The 24,933-nt window shown below is 38.0% G+C and overlaps 1 protein-coding gene across 8 annotated transcripts in view; it reads left to right on the forward strand.

Moving 5' to 3' along the window:
* Nucleotides 1–22,819, forward strand: part of LOC129282859 (uncharacterized) — a 46,200-nt gene extending 23,381 nt beyond the window's left edge. For 3 of the 8 annotated variants that reach the window (XM_064114700.1, XM_064114702.1, XM_064114703.1), the window contains exons 8-13: nucleotides 9,092–9,423; nucleotides 10,534–10,683; nucleotides 11,428–11,514; nucleotides 12,660–12,825; nucleotides 13,510–14,193; nucleotides 15,749–20,457. In XM_064114700.1, the coding sequence (XP_063970770.1) occupies nucleotides 9,092–9,423; nucleotides 10,534–10,683; nucleotides 11,428–11,514; nucleotides 12,660–12,825; nucleotides 13,510–14,193; nucleotides 15,749–16,188 (1,859 nt within the window). In that variant the 3' untranslated portion in view covers nucleotides 16,189–20,457. Of the gene's footprint in view, nucleotides 1–9,091; nucleotides 9,424–10,533; nucleotides 10,684–11,427; nucleotides 11,515–12,659; nucleotides 12,826–13,509; nucleotides 14,194–15,748; nucleotides 20,844–21,253 lie in introns of those variants that run through there. The other 5 variants (XR_010296761.1, XR_010296762.1, XR_010296763.1 and 2 more) reach the window with 3 other exon arrangements.
* The last annotated feature ends 2,114 nt before the right edge of the window (nucleotides 22,820–24,933 follow it).

Below are 24,933 nucleotides of genomic sequence, written 5' to 3' on the forward strand. Positions count from 1 at the left end.
AAAAAAGTTTCAAAACTCCTCCGAAAAGACTTATTTCGGCTGTCTAATGTGCACCTTGAGGAGGGCTGTGCTCACATTGTTTATTAATTATTAATTTTCCAGGAGAAACTAAAAAGAAATGTTTAAAACTCCTCCAAACAGACTGATTTCAGCTGTTCATTGTGCATCTTGAAGATGGCTACAATTTACATGTATGCTCACAATGTTTATTAATGTGACAATAATCGTAAAAGGAGATAAGATATCATGTTTTCAACTACTTGGTAAACATTAAACTTAATATGAATCAGTCCTGGCTTTCAAATTATAGATTAATACAGGAAACAATTTGCCCCTGCTATATTGAACTTATATAGCCACAAAAACATCTTTAAGTAGATCATAATCATATCATTGTCAATATTTGTTCCGAAGCGCGGGAAAATCATGTGCATTGCATATAGGGGAAGAAGACAATGAATTGCTCTTATCAGAATGAAAATATATTTCAACACCCATTTGTGATAAAGAAGATCTTTTCCAGGGCTGTGGAATGGGAACATTGAATTTTTTTAGACCCTTGTAGATTTAAATGTCTGAATAACTGTTAACCCTATCTTAACTGGGCTATTTTGGACCAACATACTGGGGGTGGAGGGATCAAATTGACCCCCAGTTTGATAAGGGTTAAGCTAGAACTCCATAGGAATACAGCTTTATAACAATTATTTTTATATCCAGCCTTTTTTTAATGGAGCGTTGTGGCCCAGTGGATTAGTCTTCATACTTTCAAACAGAGGGTCGTGGGTTCGAATCCCAGCCATGGCATAATTTCCTTCAGCAAGGAATTCATCCACGTTGTGCTGCACTCAACCCAGGTGAGACGATGGGTACCTGGCAGGAATTTATTCCTTGAAATGCCACCGCGCTGTAAAAGGCTGCGGGGCTAAAGCCAGGGTAATAATACCCAAGTCATTTGGAAGCGCATAGGGACGTTATGACATACATGTAATGTGATATGCTCTGTACAAGAACTGCGTTATTATTATTATTATTATCCATGTGAGCAGGACCCGACTCAGAGTCTCTGAAGAAAAAAGCAGTTCAAGCAGTTCAATGGCTTTATTTATGAATTGGGTGATCCATTCCCGAGATCTTAGGGGGCCATGATGCCGTAATCTGATCAGGGTCCGTAACACAACAGTTTAATAGCAATTAATCATACACTTGATTTTCAGGATCGATTGTACCGTGAAGTCGATGAAATCAATCATAGAAAAATGTTCTAAGATCATTGCTAAGTTTTATGTTACAGCCCCCAGATCTATGTGTGAATACCAGAAATCTTTTCTCTGAACCCTTGATTTTTTTTTGCAAGAGCCTACGTAAAAAGAAATTGATGCAGGATTACTATTTCAGGGAAAATTTGTGATAGGGTGGATAACATCCTCCAAGAATTGTGTCCAAAGTCTGAATTTGATTCTTGTGTTGGGTCAGTTTTGTGTCAATATTGGAAGAGGGATGTGGCATTCATTTGAAAAAGAAAAAATGTTTTCATAATTTCCTGGTAGGTTGAGTAAATTGATAACAAAATTATCAGGTTTTTTATGATTCATTCTCTAACGAGGAAGATAACGTTCAAAGGTCATGTTCCATTCAAAGAAGATCTTGAAAACCTGGTAAATTTCCCATTGGGCTATGTCTGCCTTGTCTTCTTTCCATTTGGGCTCATTGCACGTGGTCTAGTTCATCTACAACCTGGAGGTGTTTCACAAAGATTGAAGTATGACTAAGACACCGTTTTCACTACCTTCCTAAAACCAGATAAGTGGAAACAAGTTTAACGTGTAGTGAGAACGGTCGAAGCGATCTTCCAAACCGGTTCAGAAAACCACCTCGCGATGTAGTTTTCAAGATCGCTTTGCCTTGTTAAACTGGTTTTAGCGTGAGTGAGGACACAACCGTTGTTCGGGAACACAACAGGTGTAGCAGGTCTACGCTGCAGTTTCGAATTTCGCGCAAAACATCTCGCCCCACTGAAGAGTGTTTCCATAGCAACAAGATCACTTTCCGTGACGTGATTTTGAAAACCATGTGACCAAGTGGGAACGCTAGCAATGCGATCTTCCAAACTGGTTTCCTTAATCGGTTTCCAGGGAACTAGTTTTAGAAAGCGTAATGAGAACGGTGTCTTAGAGTTGCACTTAAATGCCTAGCTGGGTGCATTATAAAAGGCATGACCGCATTGGTCAGATCATGCCAACAGGATGTGCAGTGCTGCGTATCAATCAATAAGATTGCGCGTTGCCTATCATGTACTGTAAGGGTCAGCACTTAAGCGCTACTCTAAGTCACTTCTTTGTGAGACACCCCCCAGGTATACATTTGGTCCAATTGCCATGTAGCTCATTGACCATTAAATTTTATCTAAATTCTAGTTCAGTAGGCAGTGCTCATTTCATTTGATATCCAAAAGGTCTAACACCATGGGGAGTTGCAAGAAACTTACGATCAATTGCAAGTCTAGTTTCGTTCCTAAAATCAAGCATATGCCGTGCAATTAATTGCAAATTTACGATTGATTGCTAATCTGCTCCACGAAACAAGGAGTGTAATCTGATTGGCTATAGTTAAAAGTGATCAATCAATTGTAAAATTGCAACAGAATATATGCGATTGATCGCAAATATTTTCTTCCGACACCCCCTTAAGTCTGTATGATGAAATGAACTATCTATATTCCAATAATTCAGCTGAAAAGTGCAAAATAAAGAATCTGATAAAAGGGGAAATTAGACCATGTTTGCATTAGATTAAATAGGTCTTACCCAAGTGTATTGTAATTTAGACCAAATAGCGATTGGACCAAATTGTTAATAGACCAAATGGATGTGGTAATAGACTACATCTTTACAGAGTTAGACCAATTGCCTCGAGACCAAATGAATAGGTCATTTATAGAGACATGTACAATGTAGCTGCCACTTTGGTGATGAAGAATCAAAGCTTTTTAACTTGTTTGGGAAAACTTGTTTGTTAACTTTTCTTTACAAAGTTTTCTGGAGTCCGTTATTAGACTACCAGGGAGATATACTTTGATGTCATTTACATGTAACTGTAGGCCTCATGGTACTAGAGAATGATTTTGTGTCATAAACCAGAATCATTATATGTTTCATGTCAACAATCATGTTTATTGTAGATACGATTGCACAGAGTATCAATTTCAAACAGATAAGATCCAAACTCCCGTCTTGTTTGTGATCGAATCAACTTAGAAAGTCATTTGATTTTATTGTCGATAATTCAAAAGTTTAAAGATACATGGACTTTTTACCTCATTGTGCCAAGTATAACTGCACTTCAGATGGGGTCTTATCTCTAAGCGCGGGAAAACTTGTTTGTTGACTTTACAGTGTTACTCAGTGTTTTTTGCTGCTTGAAATATTGAGAGATTGAGTCTCTGCTTAAAGAGTTGAGGGATTAAATTTCTACTATAGAAATAAGAGCAGAAAACTGGTGGATGTTTCATAAAGCTGTTTGTAAGTTAAGAGCGACTTTACGAACGACTCGAGATCCTTTCCTATGTGCTGAACCATCTCCAATGAACATTTGGATGTATAAAGTCATACTGAATTAAGAAACAGCTTTATCAAACACCCACCAGGCCTTAAATTTTGATATTTTTGGGCAAAGTCACTTTTTTAGTGGGCTCACAAATGGGAAGATTCAAAAGGACAAAAAACTGAACTAAAATCAGGGCCCCTTAAGATGAAGGTTATTAAACGCTAATTTGAACGATTCCGATGGGTTCCCAGTGAGTCAACTGAACAAACTGCGCATACAACGATGATCTTGATAACCCATTTTATTTATTAATCACTAACCTTTGTGTTATGGGGCCAGGTTGAAGTTAGACCAAGGTTTAACTCAGAAGAAAATTGTGAGATATTTAAAGAAAATTATGAGATGCCAGAAATATCAGAATTTTGTTGACATTTTACACTTTTTATTACGTTTATTAGATTTAGATTTAAATTTCTAAATAACTGTTAACCCTCTATTAACTGGGCTATTTCGGACCAATATACTGTGACTGGGGGGGGGGGTTCAAATTGACTCCCCCCCCCCCCCCCGTTTGATAAGGGTTAAGCTAGAACTCCATAGGAATACAGCTTTATACCAATTAATTTTTTTTATCCAGCGTTTCTTTTTTAATGGAGCGTTGTGGCCCAGTGGATTAGTCTTCTGACTTTGAAACAGAGGGTCGTGGGTTCAAATCCCAGCCATGGCGTAATTTCCTTCAGCAAGGAATTCACCCACGTTGTGCTACACTCAACCCAGGTGAGGTGAATCGGTACCTGGCAGGAATTTATTTCTTGAAATGCCACCGCGCTGTAAAAGGCTGCGGGCTAAAGCCGGGGTAATAATACCCAAGTCATTTGGAAGCGCATAGGGACGTTATGACATACTGTGATATGCGCTATACAAGAACTGCGTTTTTATTATCCATGTTCATGAGCAGAATCAAAACCCAGAGTCCCTGAAGAAAACAGCAGTTCAAGCAGTTCAATGGCTTTATTTATGAATGGGGTGATCCATTCCCGAGATCTTAGGGGACCATAATGCCGTAATCTAATCAGGGTACCACAACACGACAGTTAGCAATTAATCATACACTCGGTTTTCACGATCAATTGTACCGTGTTGTCAATGAAATCAATCATAGAAAAATGTTCTAAGATCATTGCTAAGTTTTATGTCACGGGCCCCAGATCTTTGTGTGAATACCAGAAATCTTTTCTCTGAACCCTTGATTTTTTTTTCGCAAGAGCCTGCACTAAAAATGAAATTGATGCAGGATTACTATTTCAGGGAAAATTTGTGATAGGGTGGATAACGTCCTCCAAGAATTGTGTCCAAAGTCTGAATTTGAATCTTACGTTTGGTCAGTTTAGTGTCAATATTGGCATAGGGATGTGGCATTCATTAAAAAAAAAATGTTTTCCTTATTTCTGGGGAGGTTGAGTAAATTGATAACAAAATTATCAGGTTTTTATGATTCATTCTCTAATGAGGAATATACATTCAAAGGTCATCTTCCATTCAAAGAAGATCTTGATAACCTGGTAAATTTCCCATTGGGCTATGTGTGGTTTGTCTTCTTTCCATTTGGGCTAATTTCACATGGTCTAGTTCATCTACAACCTGGATGTGTTTCACGAAGATTGAGTATGACTAAGACACCGTTCTCACTACCTTCCTAAAACCAGATTAGTGGAAACTAGTTTAATGTGTAGTGAGAACGGTCGAAGCGATCTTCCAAACCGGTTCAGAAACCAACTCGTGAGGTAGTTCTCAAGATCGCTTTGCCTTGTTGAATTGGTTTTAGCGTAAGTGAGGACACAACCGTTCTCGGGAAGCGATATTCGCACATTTTGAGCGCGCCACTCCACACGACAGGTGTAGCATGCCTACGCTGCAGTTTCGAATTTCGCGCGAAACGTTTTGCCCCACTGAAGAGCGTTTCCATAGCAATAAGATTGCTTTCCGTGAAGTGATTTTGAAAACCGCTTTCATGTGATCAAGTGGGAACGCTGGCAATGCGATCTTCCAAACTGGTTTCCTGAATCGGTTTCCAGGAAACTAGTTTTAGAAAGCGTAACGAGAGTTGCACTTAAATGCCTAGCTGGGTGCATTATTAAAGGCATGACCGCATTGGTCAGATCTTGCCAACAGGACATGCAGTGCCGCGTATCAATCAAGAAGATTGCGCGTTGCATATCATGTATGCGTCAACATTTAAGCGCAATTCTATACTTCTTTGTGAAACACCCCCAGGTAAACATTTGGTCCAATTGCCATGTAGCCCATTGATCATTTAATCTAAATTCTAGTTCAGTAGGCTGTGCTCATTTCATTTGATATCCAAAAGGTTAACACCACTAAGCCTCCATGATGAAATGAACTATTTATATTCGAATAATTTAGCCGAAAAGTGCAAAATAAAGAATCTGATAAAAGGGGAAATTAGACCATGTTTGCATTAGACTAAATAGGTCTTACACCAAGTGTATTGTAATGTAGACCAAATAGCGATTGAACCAAAATTGATGATAGACCAAATGGATGTGTTAATAGACTACATCTTAGAGTTAGACCAATTGCCTCAAGACCAAATGAATGGGTCATTTATAGAGACATGTAGCTGCCATTTTGGTGATGAAGAATCAAAGCCTATTGTTTTCTGGAGTCCATTATTAGGCTACCAGGGAGATATACTTTGATGTCATTTACATGTAGCTAGATGTAGTAATAGAGAATGACTTTGTATCATAAACCAGAATCATTATATGTTTCATGTCAACAATCATGTTTATTATAGATATGATTGCACAGAGTATCAATTTAACAGATAAGATCCTACATGTAACTCCTGTCTTGTTTGCGATCTAATCAACTTAGGAAGTCATTTGATTTTATTGTCGATAATTCAAAAGTTTAAAGATACATGGACTTTTTACCTCATTGTGCCAAGTATAACTGCACTTCAGATGGGGTCTTATCTCTAAGCGCGGGGAAAACTTGTTTGTTGACTTTACAGTGTTACTCAGTGTTTTTTGCTGCTTGAAATATTGAGAGATTGAGTCTCTGCTTAAAGAGTTGAGGGATTAAATTTCTACTATAGAAATAAGAGCAGAAAACTGGTGGGTGTTTCATAAAGCTGTTTGTAAGTTAAGAGCGACTTTACGATTGACAGGAGATCCTTTCCTATGTGCTGAACCATCTCCAATGAACATTTGGGTGTATAAAGTCATACTGAATTAAGAAACAGCTTTATCAAACACCCACCAGGCCTTAAATTTTGATATTTTTGGGCAAAGTCACTTTTCTAGTGGGCTCACAAATGGGAAGATTCAAAAGGACAAAAAACTGAACTAAAATCAGGGCCCCTTAAGATGAAGGTTATTAAACGCTAATTTGAACGATTCCGATGGGTTCCCAGTGAGTCAACTGAACAAACTGCGCATACAACGATGATCGTGTCAACCCATTTTATTTATTAATCACTAACCTTTGTGTTATGGGGCCAGGTTGAAGTTAGACCAAGGTTTAACTCAGAAGAAAATTGTGAGATATTTAAAGAAAATTATGAGATGCCAAAAAATCAGAATTTTGTTGACATTTTACACTTTTTATTACGTGTATTGTTATTTCTCCATGCATGAATGGAACCGGTATGGAACACAAATTAAGTTTGTCACACAGTTGTGAATGATAGGGGTGCTAAATGTTTTTCTTTGAAGTCTTGCACAACTTTTGAGAACAAATTCGCTACATACAGGTATACATTAGCATCTCCACACCACGTGACTTTTTATGAGACAATATCATGCTGACAATGACTCATTTAATACTTTGCCAAAGTCAATGGCAATCAAACGCAAACCAGAAACAGGTGTTGACCGACTGATTCTGCTTCTAAAAGATATGAGAAATCAATTTTCTTCTACTAAACTAATACAGAAGTGGACTTTGTTATAGTACTTAGTGATGATAATGATGACTTGATACAGTATATATATATCCCCAAAAGGCCAAAAGACAAAATGGGTGTACATGCAGACAATGTGACAGTTTTAGCATGCAGAGCAGTGTCTTATGGCCATTCCCTTACAATGTTTAATGAAATAAACTTTTTTTACATTATGACGCCATTACCAGATTGATATGAAACTTTAATCACATTTTAGAAAAACTCCTTCCATTTTGTAAAAGTTGAGAATCTCATATAACCGCTTTTCATGAGTCTTGTCTAGTCCGGGGCGGTTCTGTGAATGAAAGCCTGATAAAAGATGGTTACATCATCAGTCATTATCAGGTATCAGTATGTATTGCAACATAGAGAATGATACAAGCATTCAGGTAGTTCTGGAGTATTCATTTTTAGTCCCCACTATCCAAATATTTGCACGGACCACAGTCACCCCACAGAGTCATGTCAAATTTAATTGTTTTGTTGCAACTGCACGAAGCAAAAACATCCGGAGTTGAGTGTTTGTTTTATGTGCATGACTTCTGTGAGTTTTATCTTGTGTTCCTGAATGCGTTGGCACCAATATCCCCAGGGTATTAAAGGAGATGATATTGTCTTTGCTTTGGGGGAATATATTGTCTAAGAGGTATCTTTACAGTTAAGAATGAAAGCCATGACAGTCGGAAATTAACCTTGACCTTTATTTTTTAGGAAACTAGCATCAGTGAATTTCCATTTTGATAATGTGCAATGTTGATTAGTTTGAATACCCATATGATGATTCAGTAACTTCAGTTTAATTGTTCCAGAACTGTTTTTACCCCAAATCAGGTGGCTGGGCGGGGCTACTTCTTACAAAGAGTTGCAATAGATTCAAATCAAACTCAATCTGAGATAATTGTTGTTAAGAAATAGGAATTCAGATCAATCTCAACTTGAGTTTTATTTGAAACTATCAAAACTCTCTGTAAGGCGGGGACCTGCATCTGAAGCACTTCTGAATTCAATAAATTGACACAATCTTGCTCTTTTGTAACACCGGGCGGAATGGATTTCTTTTGGTTGAATGAGATGAGAGTGAGCACTATAAAACAGCGTTTCTCATGGGATATTGCGTCAAAAATAGGTGTGTCTTATAAAAAATGATGATAAAATGGTTCTCAAAAAATACAAATTTGTGGAGGTTTTAAGGGTACTTTATCTCACTGATTTTAACAGAGATTAAAAATAAAATATCTGAGATAAAATGGATGTCGGATTACCACACCTGGAATTTATGCAAGAGGCTTTAAGAGTTATACAGTACATTAAACTTCAATGAGTGAACAAGTTTACAGCTCAATTTGTCATATTTTTGGTCAATATTTGCATTCATTGATGCAGATCTGTGTTTCTATATGTGCTTGTTTTATCACTATTAAAGCAAGGAAGAGGAAACATCCGGACCGGAGAGAAGTGAAGTGTTTGATCTTGTAATTTGTGGAATCATCTTTGATCTTAAAGATAAACGAAGATGTGCGTATGCAAGTAATCTGATGTAAAGCAAGACAGTTTTTGTTTGAATTGATTTCACAGGAAGGAAATCACGCTCAAGATCTGAGTCATCCAGCCTAACTCTAGCCTCGAGAGCAAGTCACAGGTCATCCCAAAGGTCATCGCATAGGTCATCCCAAAGGTCATCACACAGGTCATCACATCGATCATCGCAAAGATCATCACATCGGTCATCGCAAAGGTCATCGTCAAAGAGGTCATCTCTGAAGTCCGCAACGAAGAGGTCAACGGTGAAGAGGTCGAGAGGGGACGTGGCCGATGGGCGTGGTCGAGAAGGTCGGCCGTGGTACTGCGTCTTCTACAACGCAGAGGAAGATGTGAAGTCACAGAGCAGCGAGATATACAGTGTGCAGGTGGGTAGGATGTAGGCAGAAGTGTGTTATGACCATTGAGAACTTAATTAGTATCCAATATTACATAGACAGTCAACAATTTAGACGAAGGATGTAACTATTTTAATTGATCGTACGAGTCTTATGTGTGCATTTAAAGGAAGCTAAAACCCAAGAAGAGAAGCAATTTTATTGGAAAGAGTTAAATGAGAGGATTTTTTTTTTTTTAGTTCATCAAAATCGGTTATGAAATAACCAAAATATGGACATCTAAAAAGTCTTGTTGTACTTTCTATGGGGATCCTCAAATTGGCAAACGTGCTTCAAAATGGCTGATTATGTGGACAACTCTCCATTTGTTTTGTGCACAAATTTTCAGATTTTCCTCAGTGTCTTTCAAATTGCATCTTGCCTCCTTCTGAGCACAACATACGTCATGGGAAAATATCATTCACACCACATGTGTCAAGGTCAGGAGGAGATAAACTGAAATATGTAAAGTAAAGGGGAAAATCTGAATATTTGTGTACATGAAACTTTTTTTTAATTGTTCCTCTCATTTTACTCTTTCCAATAAAATTGATTCTCTCCTTGGGTTTTGGTTTCCTTTAAATGGCTGAAAGTATAGTTGCTTTTGATGATCGCAACTTTTTCTGCCCAAGATGGAGCGTCTATTTCTCAATTGGGAATCATTATCTCAGCATTAAGATGGCATTTCCACACACATGTTCATTCATACTGTCTCTGATAGTCTTTCATTGCAAGGCATGGTATCTGCTGTTGTAACAAACATGTGTGAGGCGTTGTTTGTTTTTTAATGAAGGGTCATTTTAACAAACACATTTTCACACGTTTATTAATATTTCCTTTGATACTCTGTCATTGAAAAGCAAGGAATCTGATGTTATGTATGAATGATGCTGGTTTTTTGGATGAAGGGTCATTTTCACAAACACATTTTCACATGTTTTATTCATATGTCCTGTGATACTTGTTTCATTACAAGGCAATGAATATGATGACGTAACAAACATGTATGAACGTTGTTGGTCTTGAGTGAAAGGTCATTTTTCACAAACACATTTTCACACATGTTCATTCATACTTTTCTCCATCGTTCTCTCTTTCCAGGGTAAGGAAACTGCTGTCGTTACTGACACTTCTGACGATCTTTGGTTTATGGACGATGATCGATTCTCTGTAGAGTATGAGGTAGAAGATTCTGAGTCGGAGCCTGAAAGCAATGATGCAAGGTCAGACTCGACTACGACCGAGGCCGAGGTAGGCATTTGAATTTAGATGTATTTTCTGAATGTTTCCACGGTGAAGAATGAGTCAATGTAGAGGCTTCATGGTACAAAATGTATTTTTTGTGGGAATGTGTATTGGTCCTAAAAAGGACTGCCCAAACTCAATGTTTCGGCAAGTACATGCTTGCCATCTTCTTGAAGACTTGCAAGATATCGTTCCTGCCATTAAGGGTGATGTTAGATGCTTCTTCAGTGGCTCCCACCATGAAGATCTGTGTGTTGGCTCAATTGGTCGAGCGTCCATCTCACAACCGGGAGGTCAGGGGTTCAAACCCCGGCCGCGTCAGACCAAAACACGTTAAAAGATGGGAGTTGCTGCTGCCCTGTTTGGCGTTCAACGATTGAAGGGATAGAGCCTCGTCAATCCAGCGCTGCACAGCGGCTGCCGGGACCACGATCAATTGGGCAAAGCAAATTTTCGGAGTATTTCATTTCATGTCTATTTCGAACAATAAAGTATGGATTTTCATTTCATTTTTTTCAATGATTGCACCAAACAGTCGATAGAGACTGTCTATGCAGAGTGCCTAAGTAAGAAGGCACCGAAAAAGAGGAAGAGGAGAAGGAAGAAGGAGAAAGAGAAGAAGAAAGAGAAGAAGAGGGTGAGGGAGGGAGAAAATTAAGTAGATTTATTCCTCTTACCGTTATATGAATCAACTTGTTTCAAGGGCTTCATTTTCCTTTACTGAACCATTCTGGTATATTTTGTTGATAGATCTTTGTAGAGGTTGATGACCTTGGCAGTTCCAGTGATTCCAGGTTTGCTGATGAGGACACCACAGACTCGGAAATACCTGAAGAGGTGGGTATCAATCCCTTGACTACTGAATTCTATTATACCCATAGGCTTTGTATAGGGTCCTTCTGGATTCAGTAGGTAATGGATTAAAACAGTGTTTGTAAAGGTCACCGCACACCTTCTAACATCACAGGGTTCTGGTAAATTTCCCCTCGATAATTCTTCAGAAAAATTGGAAATAGTTGGATATGCAGGGAAATCCTACGAAAATATACTTGTTGAATACTTTCAAGTATTGCCCAGGTGTTTCCTAAACTAGCATTTCCCTGTAACTCCCAGTATATCTGAAGTACTTCCTAGCCTTTGCCCTTTTTTTCCAAGTATTTCCTTGCTGGGCGGGAAGTACATGAATTTGCTAGGAAAATGCCCACTTTGTTTATTGGGCTGCACTCAACCCAGATGCGATAAATGGGTACCTGGCATGAATTTATTCCTTGAAATGCTTGTGCATTGTAAAAGGCTTGACACTTCATATAGACTGTTTATATTCCTGATAGTGCTTTGAATTCTGTTCTACATAGACAAATTTCCTGACTGATTTAGGAACATTTATTTTGCTTATTTTCTGGGAATCTTGTTTAATTATTGCAAGCATTTACTTTGGAGTAAAACAGGTGTGATTAATGGGTACCTGACAGGAATTTATTCCTTGAAATGCTTGTGCATAGTAAAAGGCTTGACACTTCATATAGACTGTTTATATTCCTGATAGTGATTTGAATGCTGTTCTACATAAACAAATTTCCTGACTGATTTAGGAACATTTATTTTGCTTATTTTCTGTGAATCTAATATAATATTTGCAAGCCTTTACTTTGGAGTAAAACAGGGCCCATATGGGTCAGGGATCTCTGGAAAGTCAGGGAAGTTAAAAATACTGTAACTTCTGAAGGTTTCCATGGTGAAGAAGAATAGTGTAGTAGGTTTCACGGTACACCGCGTATCTTTTTGGGGCAAGTGTTAAGAGATTGAGTGGTCCTTTTCAGGACCAACACTTGCCCAAGAAATATACATGGTGTACCGTGAAACCTACTACACTGTTAAAAATACTTTTTTTCCAAAAGCAAAATGTCAGGTGAAGTCGGGGAAAAGCATTGTTTTCAAGATATTTGTTGAGCGTAAAAATGTACTTTACTGGATAAATGCAGGATAAATGGAAGTGCTCCGAATGCAACCAGGTCAACAACCCTGTGCACGGCTACTGTTCCTTCTGCTGGGCTAGGAGATCTGGTTGGCTTGCCGATGAAGACAGGAAGAACCCTACAGAAAGATTAGGTGACAAGCATGTACTCCGTAGAGCCTTTTCTGCACCTGGTAAGACTTCAGCATGGTTTGAATCCTTGTTCATTAAGTTCAAGTTCATGTTTATTTAAACCAATCAAAACAAGAGACATATTACATAGTTTAACAAAAATGAGAATACATGATAGGTTTGGAACCCCATGGAAGCAGAGCTTGTGAGAGGGGCCCCTTATAAAGTACATTACAACAATAATGAGATGAAAAAATATATAGTCCCATATGTAGACATTTTATGTTAGCACTTCTAATAAGACATCGAGTCAAAACAATAGTTAGGAGTCAACAAAGAACAGAATAATCTTCATTGTCTTGATAGTTCCAACTTGATGAAAAAAAAATGGGGGAAATTATGGAAAATCGATGGCCATTCCAGGGATGTAAGGTTGCAAAATGTGAAATTTCAGCAACTTTTCTTTTTTCACCCTGCGATAACCTTCAAATGTTTTTTTTTTTTGTAATGGCCCAGGCCTAATCCAGATCCTTAGTAATAAGAGCCCTTGAAATGGCTAGCCTTGATTTGCTCTTGATGTGTAATGATCATGTGCAGCTATTTGGTTGGTGCCATGAGTCTCAGTTGTTAGAATTTAGGTTCCATTACTTTGAATATTTACATGTAGATGGGTCTTGGTTGATGACTTGTGGGGGAAAAATTGTACATTTCTTGAATGAAATAGGATTCACTTGATTTTCTTTCAGCTGGCTGCCATCAAGATGAGATCCGTCAATCTAGCGTCCCAGCGAGAGTCTTATCACAAGCAGACAATGCTCCTTGTGGAAGTGATGAAGCGGGTATTGGACATCGAACAGCCAGTCCACTTCGCTTCCAGTCCATTCCCAGGGATTTTGCAGATGGGAAGAGTGGTGATGAGGGTGAAGAACATAGCCGGAGTCATGTCCAGGAGGAGAGGCACGTCTTCTGCCAGATATCCTCACCAGGGTTGGCACCGCCCCTGAGACCGCTCCAAGGGTTCCACGGCCAGGATGGGAAAGCCCCCCTGACTCACCTGACAACAGTTCACGAGGCGTCTGAAGAAGCGATCCCTTTGAATATCAACAGGCGAGCTCCTGCATCCTGCACTCTTACCCCTCATAGTAGCACGACTCATGGGAATGAAGATCAGGGTGTCGGGAGTGACGTGTCTCAGAACACTCAAGGAGTTGCTGATACTGTGTCTCACCACTCGAGCGATAGCTCTGGGGATGCTGCTGGATGTACGCCCAGGAAGCGAAGGGCATTACTGGTCAGTAGGGAAGACTCTGGCGTATGCCTCAAAAGACAATCTTCTGGCCATTCTGGTGCGGATAGTATTCGACCAGTCGTCAAAAGTACCCTTCCAGTATCAACTAATCTGATTCAGGCAACACCAATAATAACAACAGGTCAGTAGTATTAGGAGTTATTTTGAGGTTTCGTCAGCATATAGTGTCATTCCTTCATCACTTGTGAGATAGATTTAATTCGAAAGTGTACTAATTTTGTTCTGAATGCTTCCGATATATCTGGTAATAGATTAATATTTTTTTAGCAGAAGTAAAACAAAGACACCGTTTTTATGGTAACAACTTCATAGTTTACCACAATTTTTCACGGTCACATGATCCACAGCCAAGATCTTAAAGGACCCAGCCATTGACAAATCATGGGGAAATTGAATCAATACGAAATTTGCAAAAGGCCAATTGACTTGCATAATATAATCCGTCCGTCATGAGCGCCCGTCGGACTAATGCGATAAAAGTTCGGACAGCACAAATTCGACCAAACTCGTGATGGTTACTTACTTGGGATCATCACAGCTCCAGTTTCCAACAATCCCAATTCCTAGACTCATAGCAGGTCTCTTGATTGCTAAACCAAAATAAATTAATCTCTGTGAAGTTACATGTTTCAAAGTGAAAACACGCAGTTTACTTCTGGTGGGTTAGTCTACTAACTTTTGCTCTCCTATTGACCTCCCAGACATGCTGGCATCTATTACATAACACCCCCAGGCATGCAGCCGAGTGGAAGACTTGAATCCCTTCTCTGTTCTGAGTTTAGCCTCGATTTCCCCATGATTTGTCAATGAAAGGTCGTTTTAACCCTAACTAGGCCGGGCTTTTTGGCTGTTCTGTGGCCGGGGGGGGGGGGGGTTGATTCAACCCCCCCCTGAGATCTCGGCCGCCGATTGCGCGAGCGCCGCAAAAATTTGCATGCTGGTAGTGTGCGATGTAATCTACAAGGCTGTATGGTAAAATTTTCCAAAATAATGAGATTTTATTTTATATGAATTAATTATGCTAATTTATGCATAAATCATACTTTTTGCTCTAATTCACTAAATAAAGCTCCTAGAATGCTTTTTTTGGTAAAAATATTCTTTGTAGCATTCTTAACAATGACAATTGAAAAAAACTTCGGTTTGGAAATCAATTTCTTATGTATTTTATTGTTTTATGAATTTCTTATGTATTTCCTTGTTTTTCAACCTTTTGTTTTTCTTTGTTTTTTCACCAGATTTATTGCACAACCTTTTTGAAGCATAATTATGCTAAAATCAATTGCTTTCAGCTGTTTAAAGTAAAAATAATCATATCTTAATGAATAAGATGAGAAAACTCAATTTGCATTGACTTTGTACACAAAATCACGTTTAGGAACAATTTTTGGTCTGACATGCACTTACAACATGTTGCGTAATTTCAGAACCGCGTACCTGGGCGTCGTAAATTTGGTCTCAAAAGATGCGCGAGACTTAAAAGTATAAACTCTGCGAGTGGCGCGGTCAAAAAATTTCGCGCGGCGGAATGATTGCAGAAAATGTTGAGGGAGGGGTTGAATCAACCCCCCCCTCGGCCATTTTAGGGTTAAAGGAGCCACTATTTTCCTCCCACCCCTCCGATAAAAGTGTGACCAATGATGATATTTCTCTCAAATCTTCTCTTCTAATTGTAGGCTGTAGCCATGAGAAGATGATCACCAAGGTAGGAGGTCAAACAAGTGGCAGTTCACCTTTGGCAGGGCCATCAATTGCAACCCATCCTATGCATCATATCCCAGTCATGACCTCACTCACAGAGAAGACATCAGTTGGCCCCCACCAAACCATGACTCTCCAGTCGCCCCGACTTGAATCCCCTGGTCTTACTTCCAGCACAACCCTTCCCCTTCCAATCGTGGGCAGCTCCACGATGGGCAGTGGGGCAGTTGCCAGCCACGCCCAGGAGCTGTGCCGATTCTGCTGCGTGCGACCCAAGACGGCTTGCATCATCCATGGCCGCACTGGCCACCAGGTCTGCTGTTACAAGTGCGCCAAGAAACTGAGGCGACGAGGTAAACCCTGTCCGGTGTGTCGACGCCCCATTCAACACATCGTCAAAAATTTCTATGCCTGACGATGCCCATTCCGTAGTCCATGAGTTAGGTAGCTATTGTGTCATATCTGAAAAATACACACCTAATATAATATGTCAAACTTCATCTCTATTTGTGTATTCGAGTGGTCTGTTTCGAAAGCAAATCAATGTAATTAACACCTAATACATAGTGTACTGCACTCTCGAGTTCTAGTGCATAGAAATCACATGTACTCACAAATCTTGATTAAATACAGAGTGCAAATATTATATCTATTGGAGAATACTAATGTTAAATGGATTGTTTAACTTCATTAAATAGGTTAGACAGGATTCTCCTGAGATATTTTAGGCTAATCGGTCACTTAATTGCCGCGATTATGATGACTACAGTCATTGTGTCAACTCGAATGCCTCCAGTGAACACTGGAGGCTATGGAGGGAAAATATAAACTTTGCTTTAATATTGTGAGGCATGTAATGTTGCTTATGAAGTAAAATATTCAAGGTTTCCTCTCGAAACTTCACAATGCTAATCGATCCCTTAGGTTGATAACGGCCTATTCGGTGGAAACTGGATGGCACTTGCATTTGGCAATTTCAAGTTTTATACTGTATTTGCCAGGGTTGGTGTTGGGCGAACAGTCGAGAGATTGCCTTCCTTGAGTTTAATTGATCAAAACAAGTATGAACACCAAGTTTGATGCACCCAAGAACCCGCTTCGTTTTGTGTTTAGTGCTGTGCTGATACATGTAAATTGTTCCAACGCCAACACCAAAAGGTCAACTCTGAACCACTGCACCATTGATCGTGTATTTATGAATGAGAGAATGTAGTAACCGTTAAATTTAAATCTACATTATTTGAATCTGCTTCAAAAGTTGGTTATAGAAATGCTTTGCATGTGGCAATAGCGCTGATTAACCAGTTTACAAGATTGCCTAGGATTGCCTGGGGCATCGAATTGTGGGTAAATAGAAACCAGTAAGGAACGCATTTGTGTATGTACAGGGGTCATAACTCGCGCTTCTGCTACTAGGCCTTGTAGGGCATTCATCAAGACCCATCGTGATGATGCCAATTGCTTTGGATGCCCACCTGAACTGCCATGCTAACCAGGGCCCCATCTTACAAAGAGTTATGATTGATCTGACCAACCTCGAGTATTATGGAAATCCATCAATGTCATAAGTTTTTTCTTTAGGAATTTTTTTTTTCTTTAGAAATTTTTTTACCTTGACAGTTAATCACATCTCGCCGTTTAGCATCCATTGTCTTTTTCGGTTCTATTATATATTATTTCGCTCTAGCGTTCTAGTCATTCATGCGATTTTAAGGCTATATTACGGTTTTGCGGTACCAAACACTTATTTATTTAGGAATTTTCCACAATGTCCTTTGAAAACAGAGAAGCACACTGAATTGTCAAGAAAACAGCCAATGTCTGATATACATGTACATCATATTTAGAAAATATTTTGAAAAACATGTGTTTTAGATGTTGATGTTGCCAGCTTTCCATAGATGATTGATAGAGCTGCGACCCGATATCGGAACAAATCGGCATAACATTTAATGTGAAGATTGAGACATGGAATATCTTATTTACATATGAAGACATATGATCAAATTCAAGACTACGCTACATCGAATCGCAATGACGTCGTAACAATCATGCAATCGCCTAAGATTTGAAACCAATCTATACTATATTTTAAAATAACGGCTTGCACTTGCCCAAATTGTAATATCTGTATTTCATACTGTTAATTAGACTCAATGAGAAGAATCTATTGATTTATATGTCAGAAAAGAAGCGATTTCTTCCTAAATCAGGTCGAAGGCCTGTCGTGATATGTGCGGTGGCCTTTAGGCAATTGAAAAAATACTCTCACCCCTAAGGTCTTATTGCTAGGGTCTAGTGATATCAGCTAATTTGCCAGATCAAACCATACGCCCTCATTGATGCACTAGAAATGCTTTTACTAATTCAGTTTTACAACAGGTGGTAGATTATCCTGTGCCAAGTTCTACTCGAAATGCTCAGAATGAAATAGATATTATGATGATTTCTATGTGTAGGTTGTATTCAGGTGCTAGAAATTTTGTAAATATCTTTCATTATTCTGAACAGGTTGAAAGTTGTATTTGGTGTTTTCAAGTTGAGAGACCAGTCTAGCTAGTCTTTGGAATTGAATATTTGAATTTGGATTGAATTGAATATGTGTGTGATGTAGGCTTATCAATGTGCAAGTCCTTGAGTAAGAAATGTCTCAGAACGAAATGGATGTTGAAATGTTTTTGAATTGCCAATCATCAGGAGTCTGTGTGTACAGTAGGTTCTAAAATGGGAAATAATTTCTATGCTTGAATTTGCTTGTTTATATTAATACCAATTGATATTTATTTCAATTATGTTTAATAGTTATTGTTTGGCTGGAGAGGTTATTCCAAATTCTGCATTTAATAGTAAGTACTGAGTTTTGTATTATGTGATCACCGGCCTATTTTCTAGAAATTTCAGTGTGTTTTTTTTCTTCTAAATTTACACATATCCAAAGATTGAAGAATTTGATGTGTAGAACACAAAACCAAATTTGCATTTTAGAAAATGGGACACTGGGGAGTTAAGTTTCTGAGCTTGTTCATTATAATGACATAAAATGCCCAAGTATGTTTTTTTTACCCCTTGGCTTTGTGCATCTAAGTTGTATCTTCATTGTGTATAGCATTTATCTCATAAGATCCCTACCAGGTATTTTATTACATGCATTCAATATTCCTAGTATTTGCAGTATTATATAATTCATTACTTTCATAATAATATCAGAAATCTTGATCTTACTTGTTTTTCCCTTTTGTAAATTCATGCCATCCGTGTTTCATATGTACTGAATTATGAATATATTTCAGATTTTTGTTGTATTGTTTCTTTGCATCTATAGGAGCTCTTTACCCTTCAATCTTAATACCCCTTAAAGGGTCCTTATAAGAAAACAGGTATGCAACAAAATATTGGAATCATTGCAAGAATGTTAAACACTCAGTAAGTGGGAATGCATGATATTCAAATAACTATTTTGGGGCACCTTTTCTTCATCTCTTCTTTTCAGTAGGATATTCCAAGGAAACTGCCAAGGTTTCTGGTGTCGCGTGTGAATAGACCTCTGTATGCTTTCTCCCACATGTGATTTTAAGTTTGGTGTTGGTGTTAGTGCCGGTGTTTATAGAGTTCAACCCACCCACACCAAATGTGGGTTTCTGGAAGCGATATCAATCACATGGATAGCTTAACACCAAGCGACTGAAGTCTAACCACTGATCTTTTTCAAATTTGAGTCTTTTGGCTGGTGTAAATTAACCCAACACCGACACCAGCTGCCAACACCAAACTTGGAACCACCTTATGTATATATACACTTCTTGCACATATGTAAAGTGAGATTAATATATTTGAGAGTGTACTATATAAAAGCTTTTAGAATATTATATTGTGATTAACATTAAAATTATACATATTATAAAGGAGATTTTTTGGGATTTAAAAGTGAAAACATTCAAAGAAAATGAGTGATTTTTCAAAATATGCAAAATGATGAGCATTCTGCAGAAGCAAAGGTTGTGTAGACTGAATTTCCCCTGTGTACATTTACATTGTAATTTATTTTAGAGATTTTGGATGGGCGAACATGTCATTCACAGTCAATAGAAAAATGCGAGGATATTCTATGAAAAATTACCAAAGAGATAATATTGATCGTTTGAAAATTGAAGTCATACAGGTGGAAGAAAATGTCTGTAATACTACTGTAAGTGCTTTAGAAGTGTAGATTTTAGTGCAATTGATAAGTTTCGTAATGGTATAAAAGTAACACATTTACAGTGGTGCTAAATAGTTTAGTGAAACCAGAAAATGAACATATTTAAAGGGTTCGAGTTCTGCCATGCTTTGGATGTTGAATTGTGAAGTCACGTTATGAAATATTACATTCAATAAAGTTTGTTTCTCTGGGCTCGCTGAACATTGTAGGGCTGTTGTCTCAATTCAACACTCAGCACGAAAGTGTGCATTTTCTGGTGGGGTTCACCAACCTCTAGCACCACTATAAGTAAAAACAAAAGTAGTGCTTGTTCCAGATGTGTGGCAAGATGATTAATCGGTTCTGCACAATTGGTTGTTGCATATGGTTAAAAATCTCATGGCTATTTTTGTCTAATATTAAACTTTAAACGAAAAGCAGATTTATGTCAGCAGATTTTACGTAAGTGCAGTGAAAACTAGAGTGTTACATTCCAAATAAAACGATAAATAAAAAAGAAAAAGAACATGAAAAACAGGAAAATATGCAGAATTTATCTATTTATGAAATGTCAATTACAACATTGGTAGTTGAGAATGTTATCATACCCAATGAAAAAAGTGATCTTTGTTTATTAGCACTTATCATAAAAGAATGGTTTGACTCTCTCTATATATTGAATTATACTGGTAATGTTGGCTGTTAGTTGTCTACATGTATGAAGCCATATCATGTGAAAGTGTAACAACTCACTTTGTTCTAAATATTTATGCTTTGTAGTGCATGATTTGTGTTGAATAATATATTTTTTTGCAGTAAACATTTAAATAAGTGTATCATTTCCTGAAGTATTCCTGTATGTGATGGCACAATGAATAGATACATGTATATATGTAGTCTGAATTTCATCTCCTAGCAACCAGTAAAATAACTTGGGAAAGGTATTATAGATGTTTTATACCTCAGTCACATTTCCCCTACGTCCGCCGTACAGCGAGTCGAAAAAACCCATTTTATCTGATTTTATTCAAACCACCCGTTATGGAGCTGGTACCCTCTTTCCAGTAAACTTTACAATATGTGGAATGATGTCTGTAACTTGGCATACCTTCGTAGTTGTCTGTGGCAAGTTTTCAAGAAACTTCTTTGTACCTTGGTCACATTTGCTCTACGGCGGCCGTACGGCGAGTCGAAAACTGCCGTTTTAACATTTTTCGGTGTCCAACTACATATACATGATATAGGTGGTTTGAATTGAAATGAATAAAACATCTGTTTTCGACTTGCCGTACGGCCACCGTAGAGCAAATGTGACCAAGGTTAAAGCATAGTGTCAATTTCATCTTGTGAAGCATGGCCGTATGCATGCAAGATGCGCAAGATGCATGTTCCATTTTGAAAAAAAAATCTATCAAAAGCGGGAAGCGAAGCGTCCATGCTTGTCTTTGTTGCATTTTCTTGCATTTTTAAAGGGAAATTGAAGTTTTCCTCCCCACCTTAGGTTAATATCTGAAAATGTTTTAAAGTTTCGGGGGGGGGGGGGGCTGCCCCCTATGCTGCGTATGACCATGTTGTGAGCTCAAGATGGTATTAATTAGTAATATTTGATGTGTTTCAAACTACATGCACGCAAGTTGCACCCTTATTGCATTGTCTTTCCTTCATGTTAATCTTGAAATATTAATGATTAACCTATCTGCAGGTTAAACCAGCGGGTTCTGACTAACAATTCTATGGCTAAACTGATCATGCCATATCCTGCTTTATATGTCGTTTGTCCCAAAGCCATGGACAACTGTTAAAAGGCCTTCAATATATTACATATTATAGCAGCGATTGCTTTGCAGAGCAAATTTTTAATGGCAAATATAAAAGCTTTCAAGTTTGTAGTATATTATTACCTATCAAAACAATATTCACATATGGTAAGATGAGTCACTTCTGGAAAGGGAAAAGGGTATTTCAGAAGAGCACAAAAGACTATTTTACCGAGTTACTACAATAGTTTATGGTCTTGTCTTTTTATTGTTCAGTATAGGTTTTTCCAGTGCTTGTTCCTCGTTAGTTAATTCTAATACCAATAGCATGACACAATACATTGTGTCATTGTGTCATGCTATGCCAGACAAATTTTTAACAAGCCTTGTGTGTGTTGTGAACAAACATTTGTTTAAAAACTTTGCATTGAAATTGGTTAATGGGGAGAATTTCTTGAAACAAATAGTCTATTTTTCTCTGAGCAAATCAGATGTAAAGGTTTGTAGTAGCTTATTACAAATGATGAAAACCACTGATTATTTGTTGCATGAAGTAGCTTATAACATATGATGAAAACCACTGATTATTTGTTGCATGAAGTAGCTTATAACATACGATGAAAACCACTGATTGTTTGTCGCATGAAATATTGCCCTGGTATATGACATTGATTATTTAAATGGAAACTGAGATTTCGAAGGTTTTGGGAGTATGCTATGCTGCCTCCCCTCATGTTAAAAGGAAATATTTATTCCACCCCCCTTGACACCCCAAGATATTGAAATTCAATAGGAAGATATTAATTCATTGCAAAGTTGGGTATAAGTGGGCAAGTTTTGTTTTTGCTGTAATAATTTTCATTGGATTTTGTAAACAGTTATCAAACATAATGATGAACACATTTACAAAGTAATGAAGCTAGAATATGCTGAACATTCAGGTTTCTGACATTGATGCTTTATCCTATGTTAGAATTAACATAATTGTCTTTCTGTAGTTCTTGGAAATCATATTGTCATGACTGTATTGTGAGTTGAACTGGAAGTGGTAGAATGATTGAAAATAAGGGGAAGAAAATAAAAGTTAACAGATTTATTTATTTCAAAGAGAACTTGCATAGCATTATATGGTCCTTTGTTGGTTGGTGCAGTTATATTGGGAAGGGGAGGACGGATCTGGGTAACTTCAGGGGCCCCGTCTTACAAAGAGTTACGTTTGATCCAATCAATCGTAACTTTATGGAAATCCATCAGTGTCATAATTTTTCTACAGGAAATTTGCACAATGTTTTTTTAAACAAAGAGAAGCACAGCAAATTTTCAAGAAAACAATAAATGCATGAATTTACAGAATAGAAAATATTTTGAATAAACATGCATAATAGATGTAAATGCTGCTGGCTTTCCATAGTTGCGATGGACCGGACCAATCGTAACTCTTTGTAAGACGGGGCCCTGGAGCAGTAGGAGAGAAGGAGGAAGAAAAAAGGAAGAGAGAGAGAGAAAGGGATGGGAGAAAGGTTGGTTTCAAACTGCTGGACAAATAGGAGCGAAGGGAGGGGGACTGTATAACAGAAGATTGAGGAGAAAGAAAGAGCATGAGGGGGAAGCGATTGGAGAGAGAAGAAACAGGAAAAGAAAGGGATGGGAGAGAGGAGGAGGGGGGGGGGGGCGGATATGAAATGTATTAAATATCTGAGAAAAGAGACAGAATATTCTTTGTGTGTGGAGAGTGTAGGGGTGGGGGGGGGGGGGAGGAAAGGTAAAGATCTGCAAAGGAATTCATCGCGAGGAAAGTTTGACCAAAATGATTTTTGGCAGCTTGATGGTGGTCATTTTATTTATAAGTAATTTTATTAGGGGGTGGGCGTTGATTAACCTGACAATTATTTGTTGCTTGTCAATGATTTTGCAGAGGAAAATGCTCCATGCAGTAGTAACTTTTGAGAGTATTTTTGTTCTTTGTTAGTCATTACATTTGATCTTAAAAGAAAAAAGTGGGGCCCATGTTGGCCCCCACCCCCAACAAAGTCAATTTTGGAGAAGATCCGATCGACGCACAGTGGGCCAGAATGGGGGGGGGGGGGGGGGGGGGGGGACAATAATGACAACTGTTTCCATGTAATTTTCTTGAATTCAAGATTTCCATGTTGCACTATTGATACTTATTTTTATCATAAAGATATTATCCAATAACTAATGCCTTTTGTTAGCTTATATAATTTGAAAGTAGGGGAGAAAAGTAATTATTACGATTGTTGAATATAGTTGTACGAATGTGCAAGATTGCAACATCAGCGCACGAGAGGTAATTATGGGTGTAGAATGGACAGGACATAATTCCAAACCCATATTACCTCATCTCGATACTTTGATTAGTTATTTAAAACCTATATCTGTGAAGTGACGAATTACGCAAAAACATTTTGAACTATATAATTTTTAATTTGGGAGTTATTTTAAGATTAACCTTAGAAAACCTTTGTTTGTGCTTCCACGACCACGTGTCTAAAAAGTGTGTATGAAACTGTTATTACATGACATCATCATTAAATACAAACAATTAATTATATTGTATTAAGCGGCTTGTATGAAGCTCTGAAGACTGCATGGAGTCGAAACGCCTTATGAAATTACGCGCTATCAATCTTGATTTTGTTCAACATAATACCCGGGACTCATATGAGATGACTCGTTTTCAACTAGGTTGTCAATTATATAGCGGCAAATCACAAAATGTCACATTTTACGATATGACGTAGGAAATTAGTTACACATCCCTGAATGAAATTTTACAGAAGTATTCTTCAAAGTGTTGACTTTCAGCTGGGCATGTCAAAAATTAAAAATCTTAAATTGCCCAAAAATGACTTGGCGCACTTTGGTTTCGCCCTGGCCCAGTGTGCGACGGTTTATCATGTAGGCCTATTCGTTTATAACTACGCTAGCATTTGCTTTTACCAATTGTTTACTTGAAAGTTTGAAAGTTTTGTATTTACTCAACAACTCATTATCAGTAACAGATTCCATTAGAATGCTTTGAACATTTTACATGCATACCAGCATTTGAATAATCAATTTTAAGAGCGAACGTGTATAAGGACATGTATAATATAATTGTACGTCACGCAGTGAGATTTGTGTGTAAATTCGTGCGTCACAATCCTTGGGCGCGGTGGATCATCCAGCCTTCGCCAATAAAGGGGAGGGGGGGGGGGGGGGTTCA

This window comes from Lytechinus pictus, unplaced genomic scaffold (genome assembly GCF_037042905.1).
Source record: "Lytechinus pictus isolate F3 Inbred unplaced genomic scaffold, Lp3.0 scaffold_20, whole genome shotgun sequence".
In the NCBI taxonomy this organism is placed as follows: Eukaryota; Metazoa; Echinodermata; class Echinoidea; order Temnopleuroida; family Toxopneustidae; genus Lytechinus; species Lytechinus pictus.